The following is a 15749-nucleotide window of genomic DNA, read 5'->3' on the forward strand; positions in this document are numbered from 1 at the left end:
TTATACTTAAATATGACAATTTTGATCAAATTTAAGATTTTTTTTACATTAACAAAGAAGAGATTTTTTAATTAAAAAAAAAATATTCACATAATTAGAAATAAGTCAAAAACGGAGATACATGTGACCACGTCCATGTCTCATCCCAATCTTGTCTCTCCCTCTTTATATTAATATTTTTACTTAAAATAGTATATATATATCTTTATAGTTTTAGAGTATTTATATTTTTCAAATTTATTTATGTTTTTGTTATACATATTAAAATTATTAACATATATTATTTGTAATATTTAAAATAGGTTGATTATAATTTTAATTAATTTTGTTATTTAATATATTTATATTACATTAAAAATGGTACGAAAATGAGTATTTTCTCATAAAGAGAGGACGACAAATCGTTCTTATCCCCGTAATGAGAATAGGCCAAGGACGGGGATGGAGAATAGGGTATTCGACCCTACTCATCTCTGTTATCATCCCTAATTATATTTTAATATTTAAAAATTGGTGTTAAAAAATAGCTCTCAAAAGATAACTTGAGTGATAAAGAAGTACGATTCTAAATATAAGAATAAAAGTTTAAAATCCTCTCTAACGACATTAATTTCAAGATTAAAATTTTAATTTATATAGTATAATAATTATAGAGTTAGTCATTAAACCCGGGTTTTGCCTACTTGTATGTTTAGTTCATTCATAAAGTTAATTTGATGCAAGTAATACACATTATCTATAAAAACTTATCCATATAAATTGAAACGGGATGGATTTATAAAAAAACATATTTATATTAATTTAATGAATACTAACTAATACAGATGGCTAGGTTAAGCATTAAAGAAAATGATTAAATTAAAGTGATTACAGCAGCAACGGGCCAAATCAAAGATGACTTAATTTCAATAAACATTAACAATATGGCTTTCGCAATTGAATGTCATTATGTCCCAATTTCAAATGGCTTAGTCAATTACATGAACTAGATAGATCTAGTTGCACAAGTGGGTTGTCAGGTCGTATCTGTGGAAATTCTTCCTCATTGGACGGTTGAAAATGATATAAAGGATATAAAAGCTTAAGTGACAAAATTTGTGGATAAGCATTCAATGTATAAATCTAACTTGAACAACACCATTAAAAAAGTTACTTCCAAGTTTGGACCACGATTTCATAGGCATTATATTGACATATTATTTACACTTTAATATTTTGAGTTAATTTCATGATGCAGTGGATTTGGGATAAGCACTAGATATGCTTTGGTATGATGGTTTGAATTTATTAACATATTTGAATTCACAAGAAAAAACGTTTGAATTTGAGAAAAAGTTTCTTGAATCCATGAGAAAACACGTTGATGTTAGCATTTCACCGTTCTTGATGTTTTATTTGGAAATTGTAAAGATTGGTTCTCGACTCTTCGATTAAAATTAAAAAAAAAACACAGTCTCTCTCTCTCTCTCTCTCTCTTTTCTTTCTATAGTTAGTGTATATAAGTTTTTTAAATATCAACGAATACTCAAACTTAAATAATACATGAGACTTCACGCAAATAGTTTATTCAAAATGTTGAACTTTGTATAATTATATTCATCCCCAAAGTTAAAAATCTTACATTTATCCCCTTAATTATCATAAAACCCCTATTAACTTTGAATTCTTAGAGTTAACCCCAAATTTGATATTTATCCTTCCAATACAAAGCTTAGTGTGCTTGCTAAACTTCTAGACAGTGTATAACTTTATTTTTTTTACAAATACACCCTTAAAAACATTATTGAAAATTCCCAATTCCCCTTATATTCTAAAATATTGTAGTTACCCTAAATCAAAGTTTAGGATTCCCACTACAAAGTTTAGTAGGGATGGTAAACTTCATGAGAATATTTACCTTTTAAGTCTTGCACATTACCCCTAAAAACGCCATTAAGAAATCTAAATCCCCATAGTTTTGAACCTTTCACTTGCCTCCCCAAATTGAAGTTTAGTCTTTCATGTTAGAATCTCTATGTACACGCTAAACTTTTGGAAAATGTTTTCATTTAGTCAAAATCTAGCAATCATGCCTATACTTCTAACAATATGACAATCTATTAAATTAAAAATATATATATATTGATAATTTTTTTGTGGATTTTTTTTTTTTTATGGTGTGTTAAGATTGTAGGATCTGCGAAAATCTCCCAGGTTCAAGATAAATACAATTACCAGTAATGCAATCAGTCTTGACTACATAATTACTCAAAAAAATTTCTTATACTGCCTCACAACAGAAGCAATAATTAATTTAAATGAATCACGCTTTTAATTGCAAACTTAAAAAATCCAACGAAATAAATCGTTCCAAGTTTACAGCTGAACCCCAGCTCCTGTCACCCAATTTATCCAATACTCAAGAATTAATAGATTATAACTGCGATTAATTAAGATCATCAAAATCAAGTCAGACAACACAAATTTACAAAATAACGTTAGTTGCATGGGAATGAATTTTGGCCAAAAGACTTATTCTCACCCAAAGTTTGGTACATTTTCAAACCCTTACCTGTGAAGTTTTAAAAACTCAAATCTCTGCCCTTCTATTAAAATTCTTTATTAAGGTAAACGGTAAAAATGTTATTTAATTAAAAATATTTAAAAAACTAAAATCTATCACATTTTCATCATTTAGTTTTATAAACTAACAATTTAATCCGTAAATATAAAATTTTGAAAAGTTATAATTTTTTCCTAGAGTTTCAATCTTTTTCTCCTTCTCTAGTGACCAAAATCAAGCCAAGAATTAATGACGCTCTTTCTTCTTTCTCTGTCAACGCTATCTCTTAGTCCTCGGAGACGATGAATTGACTGAAACAATGAAGAAGACAAAGGGCGTTCAACGGAGACAACGAATTGCAAGCATTCTTCATTGGGTCGAATTGGCTCTATAGCGTTGACAAAGGAACATGATCTTCGTCTTCTTCTAGAGATGTCATTGTCATTCAAGCATCATCCATTGTTGTTCGAGTGTGACCCATCTTCCTTCAATTCATCACACGACGGCGTGACAACGGGCCACTGACGAGATTTGTGGATCTATCGCCCTTCCTTCTTCTTCGATCGTTGACTCTAGTTGTTGAAGAAGAAACTAGAAAAGATGCAAACCCGGGGGGAGGGGGGGGGATGGTCATTTTTTCAAACTTTTAATAGAGAAAATTATAATATTTTAAAACTAAATAGGGGAAATGTGATTAAATTTCAGTTTTTTTTTAACTAAATTTCACTTTTATCCTTAACCCTAATTAAGAATTGTAACAGAATAATTAGTGTTTAGTTTTTTGAAATTTCATAGGTAGGAGTTTGGGAGTACATTAGACCATGGGTGGGAATAAGTCTTTTGGCCATGAATTATTTGTTTCCCCGGTATGCCTCCTTACATGAATATAAATATATTCATAATACTTATATATATATACAAGTGACACCAAAAACAATTGCAAATCTCTGTTACTACCGAGGAAAATCTAATTATTTGCGTAGAAAATATATACGAAATATTAACAACCAAAAGAAACTAATCAATTAAAAAGGATTTGTACTAAAACCAAAATCTTACAAATCCTAATTATATTAATTTAAATGAATTTACAACAAATGGCACCTCACTTCCGGCAATGAAAAAACATCCTTGGTGATATTATAGAGCTCTTTTCCTTGTTGGGATTCTACATGTTCACTAAATCAGGAATTCTCCACCGGAACTGTCTCCTTTAATGGCCAAAGAGTCGATGATGGGTATAATCACCAAAATGCCCTCCCCAACGAGGGCACAGGCAAATGTGCACAAAAATACGATGAATTCAACAGCGCCAAAAGCACCCTGTTCCGGCAACCATATCACGCTCAAACCCAGACATAATACTTGCAGACCTATGGAGGCAGAATGGTGAAGGCTAGAATGCGAATTCGAACCCTTAAATTTTTATTAATGACGAGGGAGACAACACTCCAACATGAAAACATGAAATATGAACAATAAACAATTCCAAAAGCACCAAATAATACGGTGCTCAACAAGGGGAATTCACAGAACACCGTTTTCCCACCGTGATCATCCTTCACAATCTCCCAAGTTGCCCAAAAGACCTGGGGTAATAACTCTACCTCTAAACGCTGGAAGAACACAAAGAAAAAATGTAACAAAGAGTTGGGTAGACATATTGCCAAGAGATAGGCAAATGCCCCAGAGCCACGAGGAGGTTTTTGTTTGATTGAAACGTGAAGGAGAAAAAGCAAAGTCACTAGAAAACCAGGCTCCAAAAGCCCCAATGAAAGAACAATATGAATTTTGCAAAGGTTTTCTTGTTGGTCAAGGGTTAGGCTTGTGTGAAATGGATAACTGTAGCCAATACGAAAGAATGGTATACGGAGGAGTTCGTTGAGAGTCCAAAAGATGATGAAGATAACAAAGAGCAAACGAACGGTCCAAATAGCGTTGAATCTCTCCAAAAAATTATCATTAGAGTTTTGTGTTTTGAAATGAAGGTAGAATATTAAAGAAAGAGATAATAAAGAGAAAAGGAATAGAAGAATGATTAAAGAAAGGGTGGTGAAATATAACAATGAAGAGGCGATCATTGCACGAAATTCTACAACAAATGGTATCGAGGATGATAATAAAAAAGATTGATAATGAGGTGGTGGTGAAAATAGCACAAGAATGATAAGAAACCAGGCATATTAATCAAATATTCTCCCCAATATGGTTGAATTAAAATGGAATGGAAATTAATATCGATGGAGAGAAGATCAGAAGGGTAAGGGGATTTTCCCTCCCCTTAATCCCAACCGGCGGGAAAATATCTTTTTCTTTTTCTTTCTCAGAGAGAAAAGCCCAAGAAAGAGGAAGAAAAATGAGGGTTAGCTTATGAGATGGGTGCTTTGTTTTCGGGATTTAGCGGTTATGAAAGTTATGATTTTTTTGGGACATACAAATGGATTTAAGTATGCTTAGAATAGGATTAATTTTGGTGTTATAACAAAATCTTCGTGGTATCCAGTCAATGTATGGATTTGTATTTTATTTTAAGGCTTATTTACCTTTCCCCCTTACCATTTGACATAAATTGAACTTGCTTTGATATTATGAGATATGGATAATTTAGTGCGTATAACCCTTTATATTATTATAGTTTTACAGTTTTTTAGAAGTCAAACAAATATAACTTCTTTGTGTTTTATCTTAAATTTACATAACATGTGCCAACTGCTTGCACAATTACAGTGAGTTGGATGATAAACAGTGACAGCATATTTTGATTGCGATATTCCTTATGGAATTTTCTATCTGTTTAAGTGAAAATATGGTTAAATAATGACAGCTCTTATTTCTTAAATTGGAATGGTAAATCATTGTGTGTTGTGCATCTAACAGGCAACAAGCTAACACAATTAAGCATTCAAGAGTCATTTTTTATCGGTATTTCCTTCCAAGTCTTATGCCATCTATTCCGTACAACCACATAACACATCAATTCAAAATGCAAATAAAGTGAAATATATATAGAGCGATATTATACATATCCACTTTGAGTATACAAATAAGAATATATTTATACACGTCATTATATGATTTGGTGTTATTTGTTCATAATTTGAAATACTCAATCATATAATGACACATATTAAATGTATACTTATTTGTGCATTTAAAGTAAATACACATAATTTTATTGATAAGCAATACTATGTATACACACTTTTAGTACATAATTTAAATACATAGATAATGTGTCACTATGTGATTGAGTGTTATTTATCTTTAATTTAAAATCATTCAATCATATGATAATATATTACCTATGTATTGAATTTGTATACCAAAAATGTGTAAACATAATTTATATACCCTATCTAGGTTGTTCTTTTTTCTTTCTATATCCACAAGAGTATCATTGTATTGATCATAAAATAAGTACAGTTTGTGTGTTTATTTTTTATAAAACGATTAATTCATTTGTAAACAACAAAAAGAAAATTATAATTTTTTGTAAACAATTATCTATTGGAATTGTACATGCCATTTTCACCCAACTATTTCAGTTTATGAGATTTTGTTTTCTTTAGTGCCTTTTTAATTAGTCCTGGTACTTGGTACTGGCAAACCCGGGAGACAAAAAATTTAATGACACTACACTTATTTTAGTCCAACCTCAGGAACAAAAACTGTTATCATCTTGACATGTTTGATAACTCTAGAATTATTGTAACATTTGCAGGAAGTGAATTTGATGAAATGATGCATTTTGTTTAAAAGAAAAATAACAAAAGGGCATATCTCCAATGAGTAATTTGACTGAAAAAAAAGAAAATTTCATGCAAAAAAAAATTATAAGTTCAAATTTTTTTAATTCATCTTGTTCAGTTCAGTGGTGACAAAACATATCATTTCTTAACAAAACATAAACGCTTCCCAATTATTCAATGTTTACGATGCATTGTGACAAAGATTGCCCAACAGTAGTTGATTTTCTCTGCCGGCTTTGCTTGATTAATTTCAAAACTTGGGCGAAAATTGAGCTCATCATATTAAATGCCGCGTTACAGATTAATTGCAGAAGAAACTAATGCAACAACTAATAATTCATAAATTAATAAGCTCTTATTTCAAGGTGTGGTGAAATGGAAGCAATATAGTTGTGTAAATCAAAGGCATAAATATAATTTGTCAGTCCCAAATTTTATGCAAATAAAAGTGGAAAAAACATCATAAAAATGCAATCTTGTGACCTTTAATATTTAGTGGAAAAAGCATTAAAGTGACTCAAGGTATGATGTGTCATCCACTTGAGAAGCCAGCAATATAAAATACTCCATTTTCGATAATTTTATATCTTTGTTTTACCCTTTTAAAAAATAAAAGAAAAGTTATCTACTTTTTCTTTTGTCATGGTGCATATGCCGCCCACTATAGATAATAAAATCGGTAGTAGAAATTCTAAGTTTTCCAATGGTGTTGCATCCCTTAAGATACCATGCGGCAACAATTTTTGAATATTAACCATGATGGCTTACATATATTTTGAAATAATAAAATTATTTATATAAATTTATATATAAATAATGATATATTATTATATAAGTAGATGATTTTACATTAAAAATAAAATAATACTCATCATATAATGATACATCATCATTTACATACAAATTCGTAGTAATTTACTCTAGAAATGCTTTTCGAAAGAAAATTATATCACGTAAAGATGTGAAGCAAACGAATTACTTTGCAGTTTATGGCCAAAAAAACAATCCTAAAATGCCTTCACAAAAATCATAGGAATCGATGATTATTTCCCACAAAGATTATAGCATTTGGTAATTCTTTCAGGCTTTCCAAAACTTGGAGAGTTTAATGGAAACTCTAACTTTGAATTTGCGCTTGTAGAATAAAGTATTGAGGAATTTTGTATTCTTTCAAAAAGGAAAGGGATAAAAAATGAAATTTCAGAGGTAGATTAAAGAGTAAATCTCTATTTCTCACATAAGATTTGGAGAAATCACAATTTCCACTCCTTCGAATGGTTAAATACAATTTCCTTTTTCATACAAACCTTAATTTCTTTTTTTTCCCTTTTCTTGTAGATAGAAAGTGAATAAATGTCACTTTAATTTCCCTGAACTCTAAATTAAAATCTTAAATCTTGATGTCCAATTGCTCGATTTGCATCCAAAGAGGTGTAATCCGGCCAAAATTACATTGAGCCAAGTGCAATCCAACAACATCGTACCTTATCAAAAGTTATTCTTGCTATGAAATTACAATTTAGTTTCTGTGATTTAGGTCGACTCACACTCAAATATATGAAATTGGGTTAGAATGGCACTTTGGCTACCAAATTGTTGTGATTGCTTTTCATGTCAAAATGGGAAATACATACAAGTATGCTAAAACTTTTTTTCTTTAAAGAAGTTGCGTTTTAGGTTGGTATTTGAAATTTAAGTTTTAAGAGGTACCAACACTTTTTTTCTAACCCATGGTGGGAAAAATAATTTATTCCTAAATTACCTTTTTTATAATTTATTTTACAAATTAATAAATTTTCGTTTTGCAAATTCATCACAACACCTCCGTTTTCAATACCACCGACAACTTTCAATGCCACTACTGACAAGAATGGAATCCATATAAGAGTTTATTCAATAGAAGGGCTGCAAGAATGAATAAATTATAGGAAAATAGCCAAGCCCCCTTACTCGGACTCATAAAGCATAGGGGGGAATGCAAACGTCGACTTCCCTAAAAAACCTTTGATTGAGACCAGCCCTCACCTACCAAGCTAACTTCTTCTTATTCTCCTTCTTTCACAATCCCACCTTTAATTAAAACCAACGATTTGACGACAAAAGGAGATCCATCCCACTCCTAAACGACTCCCTTTTGAAAGATACATAGGAGTCTATACCATTATCGGTTGATTGGTGTTGTGGTGGTGATATTTGGTTGTAGGGAGGTGGTGTGACGGTAAGGGAAGGGGGAGGGGGAGGATTTGGTGGGAGGTAACGAATCAATGGTCAATGTTTTTGTTTTCATGTTTTCTAAAGAAGAGGAAAAGGCTCAATTTCAGGTCCTCGACTTCCTGACTGACTCGAACTTACTGCTTGGAAGGCCGTGGCACGATGAGAACTTGGAGTTGACAAGATTTTAGTTCGAACAAATGAAGGTCATGATAAATGGGTAAAGCAGTAAAAAAGAATTTAAAAAAAAAAAGGAATACTGGAAAAATAGAAATATTTTTTATTTTTAATATATTTTTCAACATTGTATTTAATATTTAAATTAAATAGAAAATATTACTTTAATACCCTTTTATAATTAAAGATTAAAAAAAAATAGATAAAATGTGAGAATTTCTTGTGTTTGACTTTGAGAGTGGAAACTTGTCATTTGGACATTATTCAAATAAAAATTAATCGTTCCCATATATTAAATTATGTAAAAAAAAGTGTAAATTCTTGAAAATTGTGATATTTAACACAAGGGTTTCTTTGTTTTCTATTTATGATATTCATTCTCTCTTCTCCGTGAATGTGATTTATCGGGATTAACTGTGATACAGATGCAACAAGAATAAGTTTACTTAAGTTTATCCGTGTTGCCTTTTTAATATATAATTAAAGTAAAAGAATAAGCTAATTAGCGAAAAATCCCAAAGCGTTTAACAGTCATGGGATTTTTGCACAAGAGGTTGATAAATCAAATCTCTCTCCCTCCCTAACTCTCTCATCCCCCTCCCTAGCTGACTTCGTCGCAAACAAAAACGAAATTGTATTTATCTTAGATAAAGATGGCAAGTTTTCATCTGAGACAAAAATGATGATTTTTATCTTAGACAAAGACAACAAATTTTCGTTTGAGATAAATATGGCAGGGGAGGGAGACAAGAGAGACTAGAGGGAAGAGAGAATATTACTGGAGTCCGTGAAGTTTGCTAAAAAGTGATGACAGAAAAAATCAAATTTTAGAGAAAAAATGTAATTTTTCAAAACTATTAATAAAAGAAAAGTTGTTAGCTTTTAAACTAAAAAAGACAAATGAAATAAAATTTTAGGTTTTTAAATTTTTTTCTTAAATAATAGGTTTACTCTTAATAATAATAGAGAATTTTAACAAAAAGATGAATATTTGAGTTTTTAAAATTTTATAAATAAAAATTTAATAATAGACCATACCTGGGTGGGACTAAGCCTATTGGCCACTAAACAAACATAAAAACTGAAACAATAAAAAGACAAAACCCTGGCTAGATCCTTGGGTACGTAGAAATTAATATGCCATGCATGTTTTTCCATAGATTACTGAGCAATTTTGGGAACTGTTTTTTCAATAAAAAGGAAAGTTGTTTTATTTCTCAACTGACGTTTCTTTACGTAGTGTTTGTCAATTACAGAAAAATGACAATCACCATTAATGAGGTATATTCTAACATTACTGATGCTGTCGGTTGAAGTTTTGTAAAGTTGAGATTTGTGAACTGAAATGAACTGAAAAATTAGAAAAAATAAAAAATAAAAGATTTGATGCTTAGTATAGCTAACGTGTGAGTTCCTCCACAAGCGTCTTTCAAGACTCAGGTATCTTCAGTATTGTCAGTTGTTCAACCAGAGAGAAAGTCTGAAAGTAACAATTCATGGCATGGATTTCAATGAAAAGCTTCCCTTATTTATGTAAGTTCATCAGAATCCTAGAACCCATTAACCTTCTTGCATCACAAGTGATGAAGGGACAGAAACATGAAATGAAATGAAGCTTTCCATATTCGTGAAATAATTAAAAGTGGACGCAGGTATCAAATTGACAATAGATAATTTTCAAAAGTTTACCCAATCTTATGAGTTCGGAATTAGTCGGAGATGATCAAACTTTTGAATTAACCTAATATAGTGGTAGCAGTAAAAAAGATAATTTCCGATTAGATGCAAAAGAGAGATCCAACTAAAATAGGATTCTTCTCTAAATAAATTTTCAATGAGCAAACCAGCTTATATATGATATCAAAATCATATAAATCCTCAAACAAGCAAAATGCAGAACTAAATATATAAATCAAATAAGGCCCTAAAATTTGTCTCAAACCTTCGTGAAAAAGTACCACAAACAAGTTAAACTGGAAAATATTAAAAATCTTCATAAAGATGTAAAAACAATTGAATAAAGTCTTGTAGATGTTCCATACGGGGATTGCGAGACATTATAAAAAGTATATATAAATATTTAAATATGAAAAATTCCAAGAGATATTATAGATCGCATCAGTCAGAAAAGATTCTGATAAACAAAAAATCCTTTACAAAAGATAGCAGAAAGAATTCTTTTTGTAAAGAAGCCGATCAATATAGAATGGAATCAATTCTAGAGAATATATTTCAAATCTGAAGTGCAGCACCATGTCTACCACTAAGAGTGTAATTAAAAGAAAGTTCGTATGCATTAACTAGAAAATAATAGTAAAGCTAAGTAAAGAAAATCTATTCTTCCACCCACTTCCACTTGCAAAAAGAATATAGAAAACTTTCCTCAAATTTAAAAAGGATATTTTGATCAAGAAACTGAGGATTCTTCTCTCTATGTAGAAACATGTAGAAGACAATATTGACATTACTGGAATTCAAACATTAGATTGATGAAAGTAAGGGAAAAATTCATGCAAAAGATTTCTACATTCTGATGAAATAGTAGAGTTGAAGATGTCGCAGAATAATGTAAAAAGGGCAATGATGAAAAACCCTTGATCGTTTCTAGCGCAACGAGCAAATAACAGTCAAATTTTTCATCATTACTCTAATCTGCTTGTTATTATATTTAAAAATGGAAAAACTCATTTACATAATCATGCTAGATATTTACCCAAAAGTGAACCCCAGAGCACAGCGCAATTTGAAGCCGCAAAAATGGAAGCAGTAATTAAGGGGAATGAAGCCTGGTCCGAGGACAAACAATCAAATAACAAGGCGATATTTTTAACGTTTTTCTGTAACTAAATTGATTGCCTTGAACCAGACGACGTTCCCCTCAAAAGAAAAGCTTCCTGGTCGGATCCCAGAAGCTAGTTCCTCTTTGATCCATCGCTGATTACAATATATTTCAAATGGGTTTGTGAGTTAGCTGAAGAATATGATGATGAACACGATCATTTGGTTTTACGCGAAAGAGAAGTAGGCAGGACTGTAGAGAGCGGACGGTATAGAGTGTTATATATATAACCAGCTTTAGGGTTGGGATTAGCTCTCTTTTGTCTGTCTGCTATGCATTCACAATGTAAAGTTAATACACACATTGGATACACAAAGAATTTTGTCATGACTGCCCTTGGATTTTGGCCATAATGACAAAGACCACCTCCCCATCTCTAACTTTTTTGTAATGTGGAATATGGAAATAGTAAAAGCGAGTCTCGGAATTTCGATAATATTTTTATCTAGTAGAATCAGGTTTATGATATTATGATTTGAGCGGAGAACAAATCTTTGTTTGCATCTTTCTATTGAGAAATTTAAAATAATTGAGCAGTGTTATAAATATAAAGTTTGACAAACTGGTGAATTGTTTTTGGTCTGAGTTTTATAATTGGAAAATGATTTTCAGTCCCATTGAATTAAAATTATCTCTTATTCCAGGAACAAACCAAGGTATAAAGTATAAACAATACCAAAGAAAATTTTCTCTTTTTTTAGAAGATTTATTTATTATATTTATTTAAGTTTATTTCATATACTCCTAATCGGATCGTTTGGTAGAGCAGGGAGGTCAGGTACGGGCACTTTGCCTTGCGGATTGCTCTTTGAAAGAGGAACAATTATGTTCCTAGAATGTTACGTTGATGTAAACGAGGAAAGTAATATTCAAGATAGAGGATCTACTTTATACCATGGCTTGTTCATTGGTGCTCAAGAAAATAAAATGTTGTAGCCTTGTCTTCTACTAAGCCTGAGTATAGAGCTTTAACAAACATAGCCACATAAGTTGCCTGGTTAAAAAATTTATTCTCTGAGCTTGGTTTAGAATTTTTTTTTATTTCAACTCTTTGGTGTGACAATCAAAATGCTAATGTTTTAGCTTTAAATTATATTTTCCATGTACAAATTAAACATATTGAAATCATTGTTAACTATAGAAAGTGGTGATAGTTCTCTTGTTTAAGTTGATCATGCAACACTATGTGTGATTGTTTAGCAAGACAGTTTGTCTGTGAAATGTGTAGATTGTGGCTACTGTTCAAGATGGCACTTGATTTTGTGGTATTATGGTTGATTATTTTATTGTCTGTTTGAGAAAGGTGTTGATAGTTCTCTTGGTCGGGATGGGACTGTGCATGGTTGATTGTTTTATTGTTTATGAAATGTGTTGTGAATTAATGGCTCATGTTCAATATGGTACTATGATTGCTTGTTTGTGAAGAAGTTTATTCGCGAGATCAACAGGTTCTTATAAGCTTCGATAATTGAATTTACAGATGTTCTACGGAAGTCATACTTGTTTATTAAAGATGAGTCCAATGATTAGTTATAAGGAAGCCACCAAGGAAAGGGTCCAAAAACAGTGAGTTTGAATTAAAACTAACCAAGGAATATTTATGGGACTGACACGGTGGTTTCAGAGCAATTAGAACTTCCACAGGGTGTTAATCTAATCCCTTCCCATCAATACAAATAATTTAAAATTAAATAACATAGTCTAATGTGATTAAATATTATTTTATTTTTAATTTAAAATTATTTAATTATATAATAATATATTATTTATATATCTAATTTTATATTTAAAATTTAATATTTTATACCATTGAAATCTTCTTAAACTAATAATTCTCACCGAATATTTGATAAAATGATAAATTCTCGTATGTTAAGTTCAAAAAAAAATTCTCCACTCATATATCAAAGTCAACCTTTAGTTTTACCAACTAAATGATGTTTATATTATTTTATTTAAATATTATAATAAAAGTGAAATTAAGTATTACTTTGTATTTAAAGTTTAAAATATTATAATAACTGTGAACAATATCATAAAAGCGTAAATGGCATTTTCCAAAAACTTATTAGGGTAAATGAGTATGTTTTTCTCTTATGTAATGTAAAAAATTATTATATTCTCTCACATACATTAAAAATATAATACAACATTAATAGTTTATAATATGATATTTATACTTTTAATTTGTTCTATTCTATTATATCTTTGAGGTTGTAATTATAATTTTTTAAACTATTAAAAGGAATTATGAAATTTTTAAAAAATTAAAAGACACCCAAAACTTTTTTGAATTTCAAAAACACTTTGAAATTTTCATTACCAACCCTATAATTTTCAAAAATTAGAATTTACTTCCAAACATGTTATTATGCCTCATTAAGACCTATATCCATAATTTTATTATAATTTTCTTTATTATTTTTAGTAGAAATTTATATAAATTAGAGTATAAAAATAATTTTTTAAAAATTTAAGAGTAAATTTTTACTTAGTTTGAGTTTTTTTTTCTTTTCAATAATTTCTATTAAAAAATTTATCAAATTTATCAATAAAATTAACAAACAAATGTGAAATTGGGGTTTTTTTAACTTTAAAGTTTAAAATATATTATTAAATTTGTAACATCTTTCATCAAATAATTTGATTTACTGTCAAGATATTATTTATTTTAGATATATATTTTTTTATTATTTTATTTATAAGTCGTACAATTCAAAAATACATCTTAACCTTTCAAGAAACCCACGAGATACTTGTATATAAAAAAATGTTTCATTATAGAAGCTTATCAAGTTGGGCTGTGAATGGCACTGCACGATATGTCATCAGGATCATGTTTAATTTGAATCATAAACTACAATATATAAAGAAAATTAATACAGTGGTTGGTATCTCGCTCTCTTCATGCATAATGTATCAATTTCCCAAAATTGTCTTTCATCAAACGAACATCGTATTAATTTTTAATTGTTGAAGATGCGATTTGAAGATGAGTTTTTTCAAACCCAGAAGTTTAACCAGTGTGAGTTGGCACATGATGGATCAAATAGGCCACAAGACTCGATCCCACCATCAAACTTTTCAGATGCTTCTGGACAACCATCAGCGTGCATTAATCCGGAGTGGCCATTGTCAATGCTATTAGTATTATGCAACAATTCTTCCTCGCACTTGCCTGAACTTCCTTTCAATAAATCCTTGATATCACTGTTTCCAGCATCGGCTTTCCCAAGAAGCTCATTAACCTTCTGCAACTGTTAATAGTTAAAAAAAAAAAATGTTACTATATTTACTTGCAGAAATTAAACATCCATGCAAGTTCAGCTGCATAGTAAGATAAGTGGTTTCCTCCTTCAAATCTGTAACTAGTTTAATAGCGTAATTTACTGTTAAAATATTATTCACTTTGAACATATACTTCATAATGATTTTGCTTTAGAGTTTTGTAATTCAAAACACATCTTGACAGTTTAAAAAGCTCATAAGTTATTTTTTATTGTAATATCTCTAGACAAATCTCATATTAATAAACTATAAGAGATGTTAGATTTATATATGCATCTCATATCACTTAAAGATGTTAAGATGAAACTGATTAAATAATTTATAAACTCCTACCAAGATATATTTTGAATAGTAAAACTTAAAATCAAAACTACAATGGATTCTTACACAGATGTTACAGAATTCTTTCATGGTCTCTTGCATGGTCAAGGGCCATTGTTTTCCAATCCTAAAAGATAAATAAATAAATAAAAGGATACTAATTACCTCAGCGAGCAAGGAGTCTTTTTCTTTCTTCAAGGATTCAAAACGGGTTGCTAAGCTATCATAATTAGATCTGAGTATTTTATAATCATGCTCGATTTGTTTTGATTTCCATCTAGCTCTTCTGTTTTGAAACCATATAGCAACCTGGCGAGGCTGAAGCTGAAGCTCCCTTGCTAGTTGCAACTTCATCCTTGGTTCAAGCTTTGTGTCTGACTCGAAGTTTGATTCCAGTAATCTGATTTGTTCATCACTGAACCTCTTCTTGTTGTTTATTTTATTCTTCTTCCTTTTTGGAGTTTGGGTAAATGATATTTCTGATTTCTCTTCCTCTCCCTGAGTTTGCCCCATCATATTATTTCTCAACTTGTGCAATAAGACGTCTCTTGTTAAACGCTATAAGCAACTATAAATAGAAGATATGATAAACTTTTACTAGAGAAATCGGGTGAAGTCACTT

General features: G+C 30.3%; 1 protein-coding gene across 1 annotated transcript; it reads right to left on the reverse strand.

The window, feature by feature from the left end:
- Nucleotides 1–14279: 14279 nt before the first annotated feature.
- LOC123193032 (homeobox-leucine zipper protein ATHB-12-like) lies at nt 14280–15749 on the reverse strand. The gene is made up of 2 exons (XM_044605796.1): nt 15293–15749; nt 14280–14775 (listed from the first exon to the last, which is right to left on the reverse strand). The coding sequence occupies exons 1-2, from the start codon at nt 15641–15643 to the stop codon at nt 14521–14523; spliced, it is 606 nt and encodes a 201-aa protein (XP_044461731.1). The 5' UTR covers nt 15644–15749; the 3' UTR covers nt 14280–14520.

This window comes from Mangifera indica, chromosome 1, assembly GCF_011075055.1.
Source record: "Mangifera indica cultivar Alphonso chromosome 1, CATAS_Mindica_2.1, whole genome shotgun sequence".
NCBI classification, from domain to species: domain Eukaryota; kingdom Viridiplantae; phylum Streptophyta; class Magnoliopsida; order Sapindales; family Anacardiaceae; genus Mangifera; species Mangifera indica.